Below are 19,816 nucleotides of genomic sequence, written 5' to 3' on the forward strand. Positions count from 1 at the left end.
TATAGGGACTTGAATTTGGAGTTATGGTATTTTTATCATAGTTCTATTTAACTTCATCTGATGTTTCTGTAGTAAGTTGGAATAGTTACTCGTTCGAACACCTTTTTTTTCTAGAATATATTCTTATAGGGACTTGAATTTGGAGTTACAGTGAACGAGTAACTATTCCAACTTACTACAGAAACATCAGATAAAGTTAAATAGAACTATGATAAAAATACCATAAAATTTTTGACGTGTGAATCAAAATTGCAGAATGTAAATACATATTCAAGCTACCACATGTAATGTAATGTAATGTAATGTAATGGCGCCTGTATATAATTAGATAAATTTGTGACATTTCAAGGGTTACAAATGTGTAGAACCTTGAACCCATTTTAAACATGTATACTGCAGGTGGGTATTGCGCTCCTTTCTAAATACTGGTGCTCTAAACAATTTTCCCCCAGAATTGGGTTATTTTTGCCCCCACATACAATACAACTGGAGCACTTAATCAGAGCGTTGCTAAAATTTTACAAATGTTCAAGTCATAAAGGGTCTGAATGCCCTATTCTACTACACCTTGAGGCTTAACAATCCGCAGAAGCAAAGCAGTAAAGCACCAATTTATGCGAGGTAACCAAAGAAAGCAAAATAGATGACTCGGTGTCGTTGTATATCTTATGGAATTTGCCAATTGTAGGTGGAAGAAAAGGCTCAAACACACGAGTTCAGCATGAAAGTCTTCATTCTTCATAATATGATTGAGAGATGCAATTTATCTCAAATCTGAATTAAACGAGTCGACAAATATTAAATCGGTATGATATATATTACATTATATGCTCAACTCAGAGTGGTTTTTACAAACTGTATAATCAATCTTGTATCCACAACACAAACAAATACAGACCAATTCTAAGATTCCCACTAAAATAATTAACATGTAAATTATGTTATTTGACAGACCAAGAGAATGGATCTTATTTTACTTTAACCAAGAATAGTGACTGCAGCCTATATAACTATATGACAAATACCATGCTTCAACCACTAATTTTCAGGTTTATGATAAATAACAGCGACTTTATCTTTCTAGGCCCAAAAACTTAAGCCTGGCACATGCAATCCGGTGCAGGATACGTATATATTGACTGTTTCAGGTTCCGTGTTCTGAGTTGCCCTTGCCTGTGCATGTGCCCTTCAACCACTGCTTCTTGGAAGTCTGGCCAATCCATGCTCTTGTTGAGAAATAGCTGCCCCAACAGCGCCATGTTAGGTCTGATTGTTTTGAGATTCTGATAAGTCCGTTGTCCGACCTGTTAAAAATACAAATATATATATATATAGAGTTAATGCCTGCAACATCAATCTAGAAAATATTTTAATCCGGGTTGAGTTTCTAAATAAATGAGTCGTAAATTAGCCATGACATAGCATGGGATCAACATAATGATTGATGAAATGTCTATTATGTTTAAGTTAACACATTGAGTACATAGTTCTTTAGATCAGCAAATTCAATTTTTTTCAGTGCACGTGCACAATTGCAACAGCAGAATAACTAAAATGCAAAAATATGGAATGAGAGCCGGAAAAACCACCTGATCCTGACTTCGCCACAACAACTGAACTTGAAAAATTACTAGAAACACATTATCGAGGGATCGAATCCATGTGTGCTATGATACTGTCCTAAAATGTATCATGACTGATAAGAAGTGCTTACCATTGCATTGTGCATATTCCCTGGGGATGCTGAAACAAAGATGTCACTGTGCATGCTGACATAATAATCAACAGCAGACATTAAAGAAGCCTTTCCTCTTATATTTGCTCTCTCTTCAGAAGAAGCAAGACTCTTTTTGTCTTCCATTAATGGAAATAATTCTCTTAACGTGGAGATCCTAGCTTCACCACCATACACCTAGAAAATAACCGTGCCCATAATTAAGTTAAGTAAAAGTTACATAGCATGTATTGCACTTTGTTTCACAACTAAATATTAGTATGAACCTTATGGGAAGCAAGATATAAACGAGTACTATTGTCGAAGCCCAAAGCAGCTAGAAGCAGTCCAATTTCTTCTGGAGTTAATGGGCAACGGCCCTGGTTCCTCAACTCCTCATCAGTGAACTGGGAGTTTAGGACCCTTCCCTGCCAAATCATTTGTCTGTACTTAGCCAGTGCCAACTTCTCAGCTTTACCACCACCAAAGTCGCAGGCTGAGTGAGCAGCCATATCCTGACAAGTGGAAATATTGATGTGTGTACATGAGCATTTAGGTCTTGAAAATGTGAAATGTAAAATTTAGGAAGATGATCATCAAGTTATAAGTGATGCAAATTTTTCAGTGAGTAGTAATCTCCATATCATAAACAACTGGACACAAAATAGAGTACTTCCATAATAGTGAACAAACTTATATATTTTAAATGCATATTTAATGCACGAAATCTCATGAATGCGTGTAATTATTAGAAGCTGCTTTTTTTGGTTTATATGTGTACTAATAACCCATTATATTAATAAATTAATAGTCCACAAGCTCTTAAAAGGCAACAGCGGAAAAAGATCTCAAACCTTTATAAAATTATTGGCATACCTTATCAAATCGAAGGTGTAGAACAACGAATTTCCCCGCTTCTTGTCGTCCTTGTGATTCAGTAACTTCTGTGAGGTACTTGCTACCCTCTTCGATTTGCCCTGATGGATACCTGAGGCGGCTGACAAGAGCATCTCCAAGAGATCTTATATGAGGTACAAAACTTAGTGCTTGAAAATTGACCTTGCAACGTAGACGCTGGATATCCTCGGGCATGTTGTCAAAATCCAGTCGATGTGAAAATGGAGCAATGGCAGCTATTCCATAACTGAATAGTGAACAAAGTAATAAACAATTTCTGTACTTACAGAAGTGCTACACAGTTGTATTGTATGGATGCTCAAATAGAAATGCATATGGAAAATTTTAGTTAATTAAGTAAATTTTCAGAACATTCTATGCATCGTTTAATTTAGTTTCAGTCTATAATTTATATGATGTAAAGAAGCAGCAGAGGAATAACTTGTAAAAATATGCATCCTGCATTCCCTCTGTTGCATTATATTATTAGTTGCCTAAAGTGTGCAAGTACCAAAGTTCTTTTTTCCATTAGTAACCCTGCAGAGTGCATGGAAAAATATAGAAAAATAAATACAAGAATACTGTTTGCAAAGCATGTCATTTACTAGTACTAGTAGACCAAAATGCTTATAATGACAATTTAGAAATTGTCAAAAAATCAATATGACTCGGAAAAAAATGAATTAATCGTGGAACCAATAAATGAGCACTGAACTTTAAGATTATAAGGACCAGCCAACCTATGTCTTATCCCATGCCATGTTTAATTTTGGCTTATGCGCTCAAGTGCAGATTAAAACACCTCACAGGTAGTTATCGACAGTGTAGATAGTCAAGTAGTATATAAATCATCAATAGATCGGATCCACGCATTATGCATGCCAATGTACATGGTCATTGTTTTCCTACGAAATCTATACTATTTTACAGGCCATGTTCATGTTGTTTAAAGGGAGGCCGTATCACGGATCACTTTTATGAATTAAGCAAATGTAAACAATGAGTGATACTGTTTAATTATGCAGCTTCATTGATGTATTGCTATCCTACAAATACACGGATTGGGGAAAAACCCTAATAGATATACCAACCTCTCTAGGACAGGCGACACATTTTCGAAGTACCAGTTGGCTGAAGCATGAACAGGTGCCATTTTAATTCTAGTGGCTCGAATAGCTATAGCATAATACTCTCTTGTGCTCCAAGAGAAATCTTCAGGCAAATCTTTTACTATTGAAATATCATCCTTCAATACATCAATAAAGTGATCCACATCATAAATATCGGTGAATGAGCTGCATTAGGCAGATAAATAAGGTTTAGATTTTTTCCAATAATTTCAAAATATGGAAAAAAATCTACATCCAAAGAAAAATAATAAAAGTTCAAATTGTGTAGAAACCTTGAATCTTTCCAGACAGGATTCACTTCTAGATAAGGAATTACAAGTGTTGCATTTAGTATTTTGGCAACAGCAACTGCGTCACATATCTTTTAAAATAAAACAATCTCAGTTAGCATTTAAACGAGACATTGTAAATTGATCAAGGGCATCACTAATAATATAGTTTACTCCCTACCCCCATTCTCTGTTGATTCAACCCTCCGTCAAGGAACACCTGGAGATATCCCTGAGAGTTTCCCGGTGATGGTGGAGGTGCTGGGACACGAAGGAATCAATTATGAGACAATGAACATAATCTACATTAGACCATAATGGCTCCAACTACTCAAGCCCGAGTTCTTAAATCATTTTAGTAATAATATGATAAAGTACGAAATCCTTAATTAATATGAATTATCATCACATACTAGGGCCAGTAGCTGAATCACATGCTTTCCATCCTTGGTTGGCCAAAGGCCTCCATAGATCAGATTTCTGTTCATCTGACTAAAAACAGAACAAACCATATGAGCAGTTAAAGTTTTAACTATACAAAACACAACTACATATGCAGCTCAAGCAACTCTTACTCACAGTTTGTCGTCGAACAGCACTCTTAAGCAGGTTCAGATGCCTGGGTTTTATGGCATTGAATTCCTGCACAAAATAATTAAAAACTGAGCTACTTGAAGCACAGGTTCTCAACTTTAGACTCACATGAGTCATGAAAAGGAAAAAAACAAAAATATCAGCCCACACTTCAAATTATTTAAATATTTATGGTCAACTCTTATCCATCATCCCCACTTAAACTATGTTCAACCTTTGTTTTCAGCTTCCAGTTATTTCCACTTTGCACCGGAATTTTGCCATTCAAGCATGTCCACAAAACGAAAATTATCGGTCTGGATAATGACCGATTGTTGAAATAGTTGTCGTTCGTAGATGTAAATTACCAATTCTAGTAACTAGCCAATTTGTTCTCTCATCAAACTTGCTATTCTTTGACATAAATATCTACTTCCTTTGACCACAATTAACTACTACTATGTTGGAAACCTTAACTGTTATAGTAATAATTATTACAAGGAGATTAAGATTCTATATAACCTAATCATCCGTCATAAAAATCTCACCTAACCCGAAAATTCTAATGTAATACTAACAACATAAGCACAGATCACAAATAGTACAAACATAAACAAGGAGAAAAAAAATCTCAAGAATTAATATTCTAATTTTGAACAAGAAAAAAGAAACAGCCCAGATGAGAAAACTAGTCAACTATCACACTTAAACTAAATGAAAGCCCAGTATGATGCAGAATGTACATAAATACACACATACATCAAGAAAAAAGAGTATATAAAAATAAAATACATGAAGCTTGAAGGATGCATACCGGAAGAAAGGAAGAAGAGGCAAAACTAAAGGGAGTAAAAAGAGTGAGCAACACAAAGAGAGAAGCTATAGCTCCTCCATGAAAATGGTGGAGGAGCTTCATTCTGGCAGATTGAAACAAGGTAGCTACCGTCTCCTGTGAGTCAAAATTATAGAATAGAATAGCTTGAGAGAGAGAGAGAGGAGGAGGAGGAGGAGGAGAGAGATTAAAAAGGGCAATGAATGAAGGGGAGTGTGTGATATTAATAAATAAAAAATACATTACATACAGACCCATCACCCTCAGTAGAAGGAAGCATCTCTCACATGGGCCACCTCTCACAGGCCACAGCTCACATACATAAACACAGTATCCCTATTACCGCCAATATACTACTATACATACATTCCTCTGTATCTCTCTCCAAATCTCCTCTTACCCCCTCTACATGTATGCACGTATATTTGTGTGTAAATAACCCAATATACACGCGTTTAACATATTTTACCGCTTAATTTTCGTTACAAGCTCATAATAACAATTTATAAAATTAAATCTAACTACTAAATTATTCCTCCTTGCCGATAATAAAATAAGGAAAATTCTGAAAATCCCAATTTTTTACTCCAAATCTCGGCACGAATAGCTCACAATTTTTTTCATAATACTTTGAGACCCGTGTGTATTCATGCGTGGCCAAGTATTACGGTGTCAGTCAAATTATTGGATAAATTTTTTGGGAAAAATATTTTGGGTACCTAACTCTCCTCATAAAATAATATAATGTCGCACTTGTCAAATTAAAAAGATGCATTGTTACGCCATCTCTAATAGTTGTGATCTAAAAATTCAAATTTGGATCACCAATTGATTTAAATACTGATCCAAATTTCTGACAACTCCAACACTGTGATCCAAAAATTTGCTCCAAATTACTATTTACATAAAATAATATATAAACATCATATTAAGCAATTTTATCTTAAATTTATCATTTAATCATTATTAACAATTTATATAACATTTCATAAATTAATTAAATCAAAAAAATACACATAAGAATATTAAAATTGTACACTTAATTCACGAAAAATACAGCATCTCTAAGTGCAATATATGCCTCTTTATTTTTTATTTTTAAATTTTAATGAAATTATGTTTTCTCATTATTTTAAGTTTTATTTTAAAAATAAATTTTGTTAACTATTAATTATATTTTATTATTAATTATATAATTAAATAATCAAAAATCAATTTAAAATCTCATAAACTGTAAATAACAAAATTATTATTTTATATTAAACCAAGTGATCCAAATTTGGATGAGCACTACTATTCACTGATCCAAATTTGGATCACCATTTAGATCACTGTTGGAATGAAATTTGGGATATTCACTGATCCAAATTTGGATCACCATTTAGATCACTTTTGGAATGAAATTTGGGGTAATTTGTCTCAAATTTGGATTTTTGGATCACTGTTGGATTTGCCCCATTGAACTCGTAATGAAACTCAACTCGACTCGAGCTCGTATACGAGCTGAATTCGAAGACAAATTCAAATTCGTTTAGCTAAACGAAACAGATTGAGTATGTACCGAACTTGATTAAAAGTCAATCCAAAAAAGTCGACTATTTTATATAGAAATAACTTTTAAAATTTATTTGTATTGTTTATAAATTGAATTTTTATTTAAATTTTAATTATTTTAACATTTTAAGAATATTAAACTCGGGAGATAACTCGGCTCGACTCCTTTAAAGTCAGAGTCTGCTCGCCATTTATCCGAAAGGGTTGAAGTGTTGTGTTCCTAGCCAGCTAATGAATAGAGAGGTGGTATGGTATGTAAAGACAAGAGGCCTTCTGTTTTTATATTCGGAGGTGGAGAAATTAGTGGGGCCTCAACCGACAGAAACACACACAATAGTAGTTAATAATATGAGCAGTACGTGTCAGTATATCCGAGGGCGATGTAATAGTATTTCTTTCCCTTCATTAGTGTTGATCGTGACGAGCTTCTCTTTTTTATCAACCCCTCCTTTTCTAAATTCGTGTGACTAATTTATGACTACTCCTACTACTGTGCACCTAATTGACTCACAGTAGCAGCTTTGTAATTGTAGGTCGACCGTTTGCTCCGTCACCTACAGTTTCCGTTGCTTTTTCCCAAAATTAATCTCACCATATTAATAATAACCTAATACATTTACTACCTTTTTATGTATATATTAAAAACCAATCGGGTTAATTATATTATCAATTATTAATAAATAAATAAGTTTTAGGTATTTATAATTCTTGTACCATTATCAAATTTTAGTAAGACATAAAAGAAAAAATTACCAGGCAAAATAAATTCAAGGCTAGTTTTTAGCGTTAAAGATTAGACGGGAATGTAGTGATTTGTCCATTTAGTTGCTTTCTGGTTACAACAATAATGCGGCTGTAAATATTACTCCCTCCGTCCCTAAAAACGTTTTATATTTGTGTTGTATATGTTTGCCAATGCATACTTTTAATTGTTAATATTTTTAAATTCGTATTAGTATTAAATATAAAAATTTCACTGTATTAAAATACTGATAAATACGAATCCAACGAGATCACTCATGACTATGTTTGATATTATAAATTATACGTAAATTGATAGTCAATCGCTTACCGTGAACGGTACCAAAAATCAAAAGAAGAAACGTATATTGGGACCGAGGGAGTAATGATTAATGATGAGCTTGTGCCTGCCCCAACCCCCCTCACGGGTTATTATTACTTTAACAAAAGTAGAACATGATTACATTCTAATGCTTTATTAATCATTTTATTTTAACTTTTTTTTAGTATAATAAATTCTTTCGTATTTGTATAATATATCCCAAGTTAATAGACTATTTTATAAATATGTACATTTTTAGTTAAAAATTATAAATATGTCCCCGGATTAATTTTTAACTCATATATAACTCATATACACATATTTAATTTATATATAAATAAAGTTATCTGAATATGACTAATATACCCCGTATAATATGTTGTCCATTATCTCCTACTGTATTTTGTCAAAATAATGAATTATGAAGAAGAAGAAAATACAACATATTAAATTATATAATTATTTGAGATAATTTTTTTTAGTTCACTTGTAGACACTGGGATTGGATAACATTGATTTGGTCATTGGAATGAGAAGAGGGAGGAAAAGAAAACGGAAAAGAAAACTACAGCATTAGAAATCAGTTAAAGATCACTCCTCGATAATTGTTTTCTATTTTAAAAATCATACATATTTATCCCTTTTAAAATTTTAATACATTATGTTAATTCTATTTTTGCTTAGAAAAATAATATTTAATTTTATTTTATTTGAGTGCTATGTATTTACAATAATATTAGCAAAAAATTGTATTATTGTTGCAGTAAAATTTCGTGTGCTGGATATTAAATTTTTTTATGAAATTGTTTATATGTGCTAATATTAGTAAACAAGGTAAGTCAGAAAGGACTTGGTGTGTGAGTAAAAAGGTTATATTTGTCAAGAAAAAATGTGAAATAGTGAAATTAATTATAGTTAATTTTAAATTGTTAAAAAAATTAAATTTTGGTCATATTTATAAATAATATTAGAAATGGGATATTTCTGTAAATAAGTTTTTAAAAGGGGACGTAACATAAAAAAACCCTAAATTCTTATGCTTAATAATCATTTGATCACATATCATATATCTAAACCTTACTTTGGTGCTAGAGCTGAAGAAAATATTGAAGATTTATCAAAATTAGCCTTCTGACCAGAGGCTAATTCAAATATACGTAACAATTCTAAAATATTAGTAGCCTCGTGTACATCTGCTCCATAAAATATATAGCTATCAACTCATCAGCGAAAAGCATATGCGACATAATAGGTTCCCCATCTTGCTACCTTACACCCTTCAAGCTTTCCATCCATTTTAAATATTTTCACACATAGATAATCCTGATCCAGCTCACTGTAATATTTTTCTTGTAACTAAGATTGATATTTAACTTTTGCATGTTACTTTAGATGATCTTAAATATGTATTTGAATATTTGTTGAACATAATTAATTGCTTTAGTGAGATATATGTTTTTCAGTACTTAAAATATTTGTTTATGCTTACTCTCTGTATTCTATTATAATAATGTGATCTAAATTGTTTATTAAAATGTATTAATTTATATTTGGATTGAGACAACTAGATGAGATACATCAACAAGATTGGACTAGATAGAATTAGTGATTTATTTATTAATTCTTTTTGTTCCATATCATGTATGTCTTGCTTAATTCTTGTGTGTAATATGTCTTAATTCAATACTTGTTTATTTCAATACTATGAATGCATCTCTTAGTACTTGCATTAATTATAGAAAAAACATATTTAGGATTTTAATAGGGCAAAGACTGTCAGTCCTCCTTGTTAGGAAATGAATAACACACAGGCGTGGGGTTAATGTATTTTTCTATTTTTGAGCTTTTCTTGAATTTTTTATAGTTGAACAAAGTAAATTAAATCTTGTAGTATAAATGTGTTCATGCAGAGATTAAGCTTGCAGAAAAATAAAGAACACAAATCTTCAAAACTTACTTAATTTTATATTAAAATTAAGAATACTTTACTACAAAATTTCTAGGCTCTTTGTTGATAAAGAGTTTAGCTTATTCTTGAGAGAGTTACAAGATTTTCTTTGTAAATTGTTACAACTGACTAAAGGACCAGTGTTAACTTTATAATTCAGTTAACTGCTAGTTTTACACAACGTACAATAAGACATGTTATTAGTTTTTGTAAACAGTCACTTGTCATTCCATTTATAGAAAAGTATATCTTCTATTTCTGGCTTAGCATATCTTTAACATCTTGTGATTATCTTGATCTTCCTTTGTCAGTTAATCTTCACCATTGATCTTTCACATCCTTCAAACAGCTTTTTGTAGACTTATCAATCCAACCGTTTAGATTGTTTGTTGATTGTTAATCTTGGATATTGAACTGATCTGCAATTTTGTACTTTGAGATTTTACCTCGAGATCTCCATTTGGTCTATAGAGAACTTGACATCTCGATAAATATACCGGCTTATCGAGATCTCTAATACTCCATAACAGTTTTGACTTGTAGAGGTCTCTGAGTTCTCTATAAGAGAATTTGGTTTGTAGAGATCTCTAGTCTTCATATTTTTACTTTGACTTATCGATATCTCTGAGTTCTTTAATGGCTTATTGACTTATCGATAACTCAGAGTTCTCTAGTCAAATTTGACTTGTCGACAACTCAGAGTTCTCTAATGAATTTTGGCTTATCAATTTTTCAGAATTCTCTAGTGAAATTTGACTTTTCGATAACTCAGGGTTCTCTAATGAATGTTGACTTGTCGATAACTCTGAGTTCTCTAGTGAAGAAATGACTTGTCGATATCTCCAAACTCCATGTCTTCAATTTGACTTGTCGATATCTCTGTGAGTTCTCTAGTGCCTTTCTTGACTTCTCGATAAGTCATTTTGAGTTCTCGAATGACTTCTCTGTAACACTAAATTTGTGACTTGTAGAGATGTTGACTAAATTTTTTTTTCTAAAACAAATTTATTCAACTCCAAACTTCTTCATAATTCTTCTGAGGCATGATCTTCTTGATCTTCTTCCAGATAGAATTCTTAGGTTTGACACTGTTTATAGAAAAAGACTCCAGTCTGCTCTTTTGATATTTTTACAGACTTTAAGTGTTACAAGTACAAAATATAAATTAAGATAATAATACAACTTACTCAGGGTTGACAAATTGTCTTAGTCTTGTTAAAGTAGAGACATGTCTTGTACAACACTCCTTATATAAGGTTGGAACAATTTTTCCCCTAGCCTTGAGATTTTTTTTTCAAGGGTATTAAAATGGAGAAAATGGTCAGTCAAAGATAAGAATTAGCATGATAATGTTGCAGCTGTTGTTATCTCTGTTGATAGTAAAATCTTTAATCAAACTGGACCCAAACTGATAAGTTGGGTAACAAGAAATGTTAATCCATTTGTGAGTGCCGCACATAACAGGTTAATTGATTCATATGCATTATTGGTAGTCCATCCTTATTGCATATGATCAAAGAAAGAGCCTCACAATTAAATATGATCAATAAAAGCTATTCCGTCAATAATCTTTGGAGATTACAACAAATGTTTTCACTACGAGACAACGTTATGCAAAAAAAGAATGTCATCTTGGATTCAACAATTGGTATCACTGATAACAAATAATCATTAGTGGCATTGATAACAATTGAAGAATATTTCTTGCTGGAGAATAAGGGCACAAATCCTCTTTTCAGATAGTTCTGCATCAAAGGACAAAATGTCAATTTAATGAAGAATTAATGTCTCATTTGAAGCAGGAAGGTTGAGAAGTTTGCTCTTCTTGGAGTAAGGAAATGATATGCTCGTGCCCAGACTGGTATCTCAGGAAAGGTGAAATCAATGGTTTCTACTGTAAAGCTTAATCTGACAAAAGTTTAGCTATGACATTAGAAGCTCTCACTCTTGAACATCAACTCAAGGAACTCTCTTGTAAAAAGAGGTTAGTGAGAGGTCTGCCTCATCTGAAATTCGGATGGATAAAATATGTGAGGCGTGTCAGAAAGAGAAGTCAAAGACAACATCACATCAAAGTAAATATATACCTTAGTGATGGTGGATGACTACTCATGATAAACAAAGTTGTTGTTCGTGCGTTCTCAAGACAAGACATCACAAATGGTGATTGATCATATCAGAAGATCAAACTGGAAGTAGCTGTAAAAAATGATCTTGTGATCAGATAATGGGACTGAATTCAAGAAGCAGTTCTGATTAATATCTGTAACATCAAGAATATTTTGAGACATATTTAGCACTGAGAGCTCCATGTTAGAATGGAGTGGTACAAAGAAAGAACCAGAATTTGATTAAAGCTACAAGGAAAATATCAAGAAAATCAAGACTTTCTAAATACCAAATGGCTGGAGCAGTCAACACAGTTTGCTACAAGTAAGATCAGGCCTTTATCAGAATGTATACATGAAGACCACTAATGAGTTAATGGGCAACATAAGCAAACATTGGATAACCTGAAAGTGTTTGGAGAGAATATTCTACAGAAGCAAACAATGAAATGTTTTCAGTAGTTTGAATATCTTGGCATTTACAGCCAAGACTAGTTATGATATTTTCCATGGCTACTCAGTGGAGTCTACAACCTACACGGTATTTGTAGTTGATCAACAGAATGTGATAGATTGTCTTAATGCACAATTCTACAGCTATATGCTCCAGGCTGTTAAAGAGAAATTAATGGTATTGATGATTCATATCAAAGTAGTGGAATGACAGTGTATAACATAACTCATTACTTCAATGAAGTCAGTCATAAAGGGTAAGGATTTTCAGGAAATCACAGTAACAACTTAGGGGGAGTAAAAGAAGGATCAACTAGTCAAAGCGTTGCTAGCCGTTTGTATATCACGATGGTCCATGACATTTGGTGGAATATGTTATATACTTGGGGGCCATCTCTAACAGTGGCCATCGACTTTTTACTCTATTAACTCTTCAAGTTTTTGCGTACCACATTTGGAGTGAGTATAAGAAATAGTCTTCTGATTCTTTAATGAAACCAGGTAAATTATGTAATAGGCTTGCTTAGATCTTGGCCCCTTTTTATTTCCATCTTCAATCTAGTTATGTTAGATGGACTATAAACGTAATTTTGTAAGTTTGTCTTAGAGTAAGAGTCAATCCGTGTGTATTATTTTTTTCTTTTATCCGCGTGTCTTGTTTCTTTCATTTATTTTATATATTTTTATATATATATAGGGGAATGATTAAATACAAACTAAAATTAAAATAGAAACTATGAACCAATCTAAGCCATTAGATGTAGCTAATCTAATGGTCCCCCTAAATCACCCCACCCAACTACTCTGCACCCTCCCACACTCAATTTCAGTTTTCCCCTTCCGTTTTTTATTTGATTTTTCTCGTCAAACCGTAATTTTTTTTTAAAATCCGATTTCACTGTATTTTTTTACATCTCTCAACGATCGATTTGTATACCATATGTGTTATGTTTCGAAGTAATTTTCAAAAAAAAAAATATTTGATTTCTAGTTTATATTTTAAAATGGTTTCTATTAGAGTAGCCCCTATATATATATGACAAGAGTAAATTGCACTTTAAACCTTTCAACCGTATTAGAAAAACAAATGTGTATTAGAAATTTGGAAAAAATAAATTGCACCCCTTAACTTAAACTTGAGAATTCATTATACACCGTTTTTCAATATTTTATTGAAATGCACACGGTCAAAATCGGGACTTCCGTAAAATACTTAATCCAAATAAATTACATATTTTTCAAATATTATTAAAAATTATATTTTTCATCCCAAGTTACCAACTATAAAATAATAAATTTTGAATATTCATATTATATAATTAATTTTAGTTTTGATTTTTATTTTATAATATTATTTTCAAAAATTTATAATTATAATAAAATAAATTTAAGTATATAATCAAAATTAATTGTTAATTTTTTTACGATAGAATTATAGAATACTGCATTAATACTATATAATGAAAATCAAAACCAAAATTATAAATATTATTTAAAAATTTTAATTTTTTATCAGAATCCAAATTTCAATATTATTTAAAAATATAAAATTTACTTTAAATATTTCTTTTGCTCAAATTCTAATTTTACTCGTGACCAATTCAATGTTTCTCCGGTGGTGCATAATAAAAGCCCAAAACTAAGTTAAAGGATGCAATTTATTTCTCTGGGATTTCAACATATTTTCAAGTAAAGTTAAAAAGATACAAAATGCAATTTTATCTAGATAACAACTTAGTTAAGAAAGAGACAAATTTTAACAAAAAATTCCGTCAAAAGAAAGTTTCCGACAAAAATGAATAAATAAATAAACGATTTGTCTACCGTATATATGTGGACACATAATAAGCGTAATTTTTTTTATGAATTTTGGCCATATTGATGTAGGAATCCAGCCCTATTAAAATTAAGTTATCAATTAAAATGAGTTTAAAATGAATAAATTTTTTACTGTTTATTGTGTGGTCACCGATATAATATTCTATAAATAAATAACGATGACTAAATCTTAAGTCTAAACAAATAGGCAGGTATATGTATATTCAGTTGGGAGTTGGCTCTCATCACCGAGGCAAAATCAAGAAATTAAAAGCACAAACATGTCAAGGCTGTTTCAAAGTTGTTGATCTGTTTTGTTTACCTAATTATTACTACTGATATAACTTTCTTATTGTCCTTCACCAATCTTTTTAAATACCCATTTTTTCTAATTCACTCAACTCTATAAATCATATAATAAATTTGCAAGCTTTATCATTTTTTGCGCGAATCTTGAAATGGGGTTTTTGTCTCGCACTTACCTCACTATTTATAATTGGACTGTCTTTATTGGATGGTATTCTTTTAATTTTACTGTTGTTTTAGTGTTTTTTGTTTCAAGTTCTTGAATTTGATGTATATGTGTTTGTTTAATGTGTGTTTGTAGGGCTCAAGTTCTTTATCTTGCTGTAAAGACTCTCATTGAATCTGGGCATGAACATGTTTATGATGCAGTTGAAAAGCCTCTGCAACTTGCTCAATCCGCAGCCTTTTTAGAGGTACATTTGTTTCTTTATAAAACTAAGATCTTCATTTTGATGTGTTGATGTTTGTATTATAAACATTCGAGATTTGTTTAGAATCGCGAGTAGATTAGAATGTAGGATTTACTTGCAAACCAATTTCACTCAGTCACTTCTTGAATTCGCTTTACCATATTTGAATTAACAATCCATCTACAGAACGAAATTTAGAGTGTAGCTCTCAAGTCTCAACAGATAGCTAAATAAGTCCAAGACTGTAATGTAGGACAGTTGTCAAAGAAACCATATTACAGTATTCGTTGCAGTTTGCCATGGGATACAGGTTTGGGGCCAGAAATGAGCCCCTGGTGGTTACTAGCAGTTATTAAAAGTAGTTATTATTACTTACTGAAATAATTCAAGCTACATGAGGCTGCCTTGTATTTTAATCAGTTATTGCAGTAGGATTGTCTAAATATATGTAAGCACTTATAGTATTGCTGATCATTATGCTATTACCAGGAACTGTATAAAATTGTTGTCTTCTTGTTGATTCGACACTACTAGACATGAATTGTTTGACATTGATTGGAAATTCGACACTCCCGCTACGCCAAATGGAATTGTGGAATTGGATCCTTACCGAGTTGTAGCTTTAATATATACGGTCTAGTTAATGACTTCCATTTTTGTAACTTAACATAGTATCGAAGTGCAAGTAACGCCGGAGGTGTCAAATTTGAACCCCAGTACCTCCTATAGTCTTACATATCTACTTTGGATGCTAAGTTTTATATTGCTCCGGAATTATGGCTCTTAGTGATCCATTCTTCAGTCTTTAAGAACATGGGCTTTCGAGTATGAGGAGAACTAAATATACGAATCCAACCCTCCTCCAGACAACTTGATGCTTTAGGTGAGTTGATAACTTAGTATTTGTGATTTTCCTTTATACACCCGGGGTGAATGTAGAGTTGAACTCAGGATGAAGTACTTGTATTGTATACTGCATTTGAACTCGACTTCACAGGAAAAAGAGAGAGCAAGATTTGGTGACACAATAACCTTGTTTTTGTTATGTGTTTGTGTATACTGAATATTTTTTCTGGTTAAATTATATACTGAATATCTACAAGCATAATATTATACTATTGAAGAGATGATGCTATAGTCTTTAAACAACTTAACATGCCTTTAGCTTAATTGGAACACTTGCAATCTACTATCAATCTGCAAATAGAGCTTCATAAGTTTGACAGCTAGATGACATTTTAATGATATTTTTTTATTGACTTTCCTTCTTGTTTCTGGTTCCCTGCTGGTTCTTCATTTAACAATGATGGGAAGATACTTCATGGTCTAATAGGTGAGATACCTTCTGCTGACAATTTGAGTTTTTGAAGACTATATATATTATTTCAAATGTATTTTAACTTTGTCATTTGTGTTCACTTCTTTCTCTTTTACCATTGAAAAGGTTTGGTTAGATCGCCAATCACAGCGACATTGCCCCAGATAGGTTCCAGGTTGTATGTAACATGGGGAATCTTGTATAGTTTTCCTGAGGTAAGAACTCTTTTGTACTATCTTTACATAATTTTATTGAACAGTTTTACCAAAATTAGATTGCTTGCTGGTGACAGGTTCGGACTCATATACTTGTTAGTTCTTTGGTCATTAGCTGGGGGATTACTGAGGTTAGTCTTGCACACTTGCCGTTAGTAATTCACCAAGTTGTATCTACATTTTCTCTCACGTGCTTTCAGTTGTATAGGTAAATTAGTAAACTATTCAGAATATTATGTATTCAACATCAGAAGGAATTGTTTTTACAAGAACCGTTCAAATATTGTATCATAATATTTTAAAAGGTAATAAAAAAATATTATTTCATCTTATAGACGACAGCAAGTTAAATGATAAGTCGAATTATCATGGTTTGACTAAGATATAAAGATTATCTGTATCAATCAAGTCTCGATAGAGTTTGAGGATTCAATCCTCAGTAGAGGCATCGGGTGTGATGGTGCACATTTTTAAATTACTGCAAATGACCATTACCCAGAAAAGAAGAGAGAATTCATGGCAAGCCAAAATTTTTATCTGAGATCACTGTAAAAGAAAAATAAAAGAAGCTATGGAATATCACAATTTCAAGTTACTTTCATCTGGGTCATGGTTTACACATTCAAGATAAACCAATTTAAAATTATTCTTCTAATTTTCAGGTCATCAGATATTCTTTCTTTGGGACAAAGGAGGCATTTGGCTCAGCTCCTTCCTTCCTGTTATGGCTCAGGTAACTAATTTACTTTTGCTATCAGATTGGACTTTGGAAATATGCATTTAGGTTTAATTCTGATTTGTTATTTGTGCAGGTACAGTGCCTTTCTGCTGTTGTATCCAACTGGGATTTCAAGTGAAGTCGGTCTGATATACATTGCCATGCCCTACATGAAGGTTAGATGTTAATAACACATGTACTATACTAATTGTCAGTCAGAGTTTAAACAACATTACACAATATTTCGGATAATAGATATTCTTAGTTCATGTTTACTGATTATGTGGTTTTGTAAGTCTATAATCAAGGAAAACCATTATTTTTAAAAAAATTGAGGTCTGTGAATCATTAGCATCTTTTAGTTTTTTCCATAACTCCTGTCTCATTATTATGGCTGCCATATCTTTCTCATCTCACTTAACTAATTGGATAAATGGTATCATAATGTTGACCGGAGTAGAAAACTCTAGATTTGTAAAAGCATTTATCAGTCAAAAATTTCTACCAAGACTTTAATTTTCCTTTTTAAATCTTGAAACTTGTTTTGATATTTGCAGGTTTCTGAAAAGTATTGCATAAGGATGCCCAACAAATGGAATTCCTCGTTTGATTATTTTTCAGCTGCAATTGCAACCCTTGGTCTTTACATCCCAGGCATGACTTAACTCTTATGTGACAAAATTTAACTTCAATGGCGCACCACTGTCGTTAGCTGCGATTTGACTTCTGTTCATCATTTATAAATATGAAAATATTGCCAATAAACTAAGTAGAATTATAGAAACATGTTTTTTCAAAAAAAACAAATTTGAGAAAGTAGAGGTTAATTCTGTCAATGCCTCATCATTACATTTTGCCCGAACTACTATTTACATGCAAGTGAACTAAAAGGTGAGGAGAAAAATTAAAGGAAGTCATACATATAGAGGAAATCGTATAAAGGGCCAAAGGCTGGTTCTATCATGGTGGTTTTAAATTCTGATAAAGACTAAACCTATAACTTTTAGATAGTTTGGATTAATATTAACATCAGTATGTCTGTGTTGGCTAAGGGCTAGGCTTGAGGTCTGCTAAAATTTAAAACTCTGTGGTCAACAGCCATGAAGGTAGGCAGAATTAATCTTTCTATTTTCTGTATAAATTTTGTTTGGTTATAAATGAGTTTAAAAGGGAAAATAAAGAAAAACAAAACCAAGGGGCTAAATGTTAATTATTGAAATGAGTGTTACGGGGTAGTGAAGAAATTTTTCTATTTTATTAACTTTTTGGTCGGACAGAGTCAGATGCAGGCTAACTGAATCAGGTAGTATTGGGCTATGACAATCAACTTAAATAGTCAGAGTAGGTAATTGGTGCGGTATGATAACATGTCAGAGAACTTTTAAAAGAATGACAGAGTAAAATTTACTAAAATAAAGATATAAAAATTGAACGTTGCTATATGTGAAAGAAACTTCCAACTCATCGGCAAAAGGCTTAATTTGGTTTAAATCACCTTGTACAATACTGCTGAATACTAATATAGATCGATGCCATCATCTTGCAGGCAGCCCCTTCTTGTACAGCTATATGCTCAGCCAGAGGAAGAAAGCTCTATCAAAAACAAAGAGGGAGTAAACCTCAGAAAGTTTTAATTTGAAATCTGGTCACAAGAATTTCCTGTGTTGTGCCATCTCGGAAGTAATTGTAATCCATTAATCTGAACACGTAATTCTTTGTGTATTAATCTGAACTCTCTTTTCTTGAGTGAGATGAACAGGTGATAATAGTTTTATACTTTGTATTCTTAGTTAATTACTCAACATGTTTTGCCTTCTCTTAAAATGTGAAAATATGTAAAGAGAATTGAGATTGTTGGTATAAGCAGTACAGACTACAGATCCTGATATTTGAGACCTGATGAGGCCTGAGGGTCACGAAAATATGGGTCCTACAGGTGATTATCGAAGTTGCCAATTAAAAATTGTAGTAGCAAACAAAATAATAAATACCCCAAGGTTAAGAAGAGATACATTTTAGTACTCTACCCACCTTTAACATTCACAATTTTAACAATATTTCTGTAACAATATTGCCAATTCAACCATATGAATTAAAGGATTATGTAAAAATTAACTTGTGGAATAGGCCACAAATTCAACCATATGAACTAAAGGATTATGTAAAAATCAACTAGTCCATTTTACGTAAAAACCAATCAGTGAACTAGGTAAAATTTCAATTTTGTAAATGATGCAATTTAAAAATATAGAATATAAACAATCAAGTTTTTGTAAATGATGTAATTCAAAAATCGCGACAGGATATAAACAATCAAGTTGTTAGTGACTGCAAAATTATAATTTATAATATTAAAAAAAAAACCCAAGTATGTTTTTTATTGGTAACATTCACAAAATTTTGTATGTATGCTAATATTTGCATGATTTTTTCATCCGTGTTCTTGGTGAAACATTTGAAAGAGAGCCTAAATATTTAGTTAATTCGAAT

General features: G+C 32.0%; 2 protein-coding genes across 2 annotated transcripts; one reads left to right on the forward strand and one right to left on the reverse strand.

Annotated features, from left to right (window-relative positions):
• Positions 1–796: 796 nt before the first annotated feature.
• Positions 797–5,688, reverse strand: LOC141712711 (O-fucosyltransferase 39-like). The gene is made up of 10 exons (XM_074515755.1): positions 5,398–5,688; positions 4,590–4,652; positions 4,424–4,502; positions 4,192–4,271; positions 4,014–4,102; positions 3,703–3,906; positions 2,591–2,858; positions 2,002–2,229; positions 1,715–1,912; positions 797–1,304 (listed from the first exon to the last, which is right to left on the reverse strand). Exons 1-10 carry the CDS (start codon positions 5,671–5,673, stop codon positions 1,095–1,097), a joined length of 1,695 nt encoding a protein of 564 aa, XP_074371856.1. The 5' UTR covers positions 5,674–5,688; the 3' UTR covers positions 797–1,094.
• Positions 5,689–14,561: 8,873 nt separating this feature from the next.
• Positions 14,562–19,128, forward strand: LOC141712712 (very-long-chain (3R)-3-hydroxyacyl-CoA dehydratase PASTICCINO 2A). The gene is made up of 9 exons (XM_074515756.1): positions 14,562–14,876; positions 14,967–15,078; positions 16,390–16,408; positions 16,520–16,608; positions 16,686–16,739; positions 17,271–17,341; positions 17,421–17,502; positions 17,884–17,980; positions 18,873–19,128. Exons 1-9 carry the CDS (start codon positions 14,818–14,820, stop codon positions 18,941–18,943), a joined length of 654 nt encoding a protein of 217 aa, XP_074371857.1. The 5' UTR covers positions 14,562–14,817; the 3' UTR covers positions 18,944–19,128.
• Positions 19,129–19,816: the final 688 nt, after the last annotated feature.

This window comes from Apium graveolens, chromosome 3 (genome assembly GCF_009905375.1).
Source record: "Apium graveolens cultivar Ventura chromosome 3, ASM990537v1, whole genome shotgun sequence".
Classification (NCBI taxonomy): Eukaryota; Viridiplantae; Streptophyta; class Magnoliopsida; order Apiales; family Apiaceae; genus Apium; species Apium graveolens.

Coding starts and splice junctions, on each gene's coding strand:
- LOC141712712 (XM_074515756.1), top strand. CDS start 14,818: ATGGGGTTTTTGTCTCGCACTTACCTCACTATTTATAATTGGACTGTC. Junction 16,609..16,685: donor TCTTGTATAGTTTTCCTGAG/GTAAGAACTCTT, acceptor TGCTGGTGACAG/GTTCGGACTCATATACTTGT. Junction 17,981..18,872: donor CCTTGGTCTTTACATCCCAG/GCATGACTTAAC, acceptor ATCATCTTGCAG/GCAGCCCCTTCTTGTACAGC.
- LOC141712711 (XM_074515755.1), bottom strand. CDS start 5,673: ATGGGTCTGTATGTAATGTATTTTTTATTTATTAATATCACACACTCC. Junction 2,230..2,590: donor TACACCTTCGATTTGATAAG/GTATGCCAATAA, acceptor TCCACTTGTCAG/GATATGGCTGCTCACTCAGC. Junction 1,913..2,001: donor TATATCTTGCTTCCCATAAG/GTTCATACTAAT, acceptor GTTATTTTCTAG/GTGTATGGTGGTGAAGCTAG.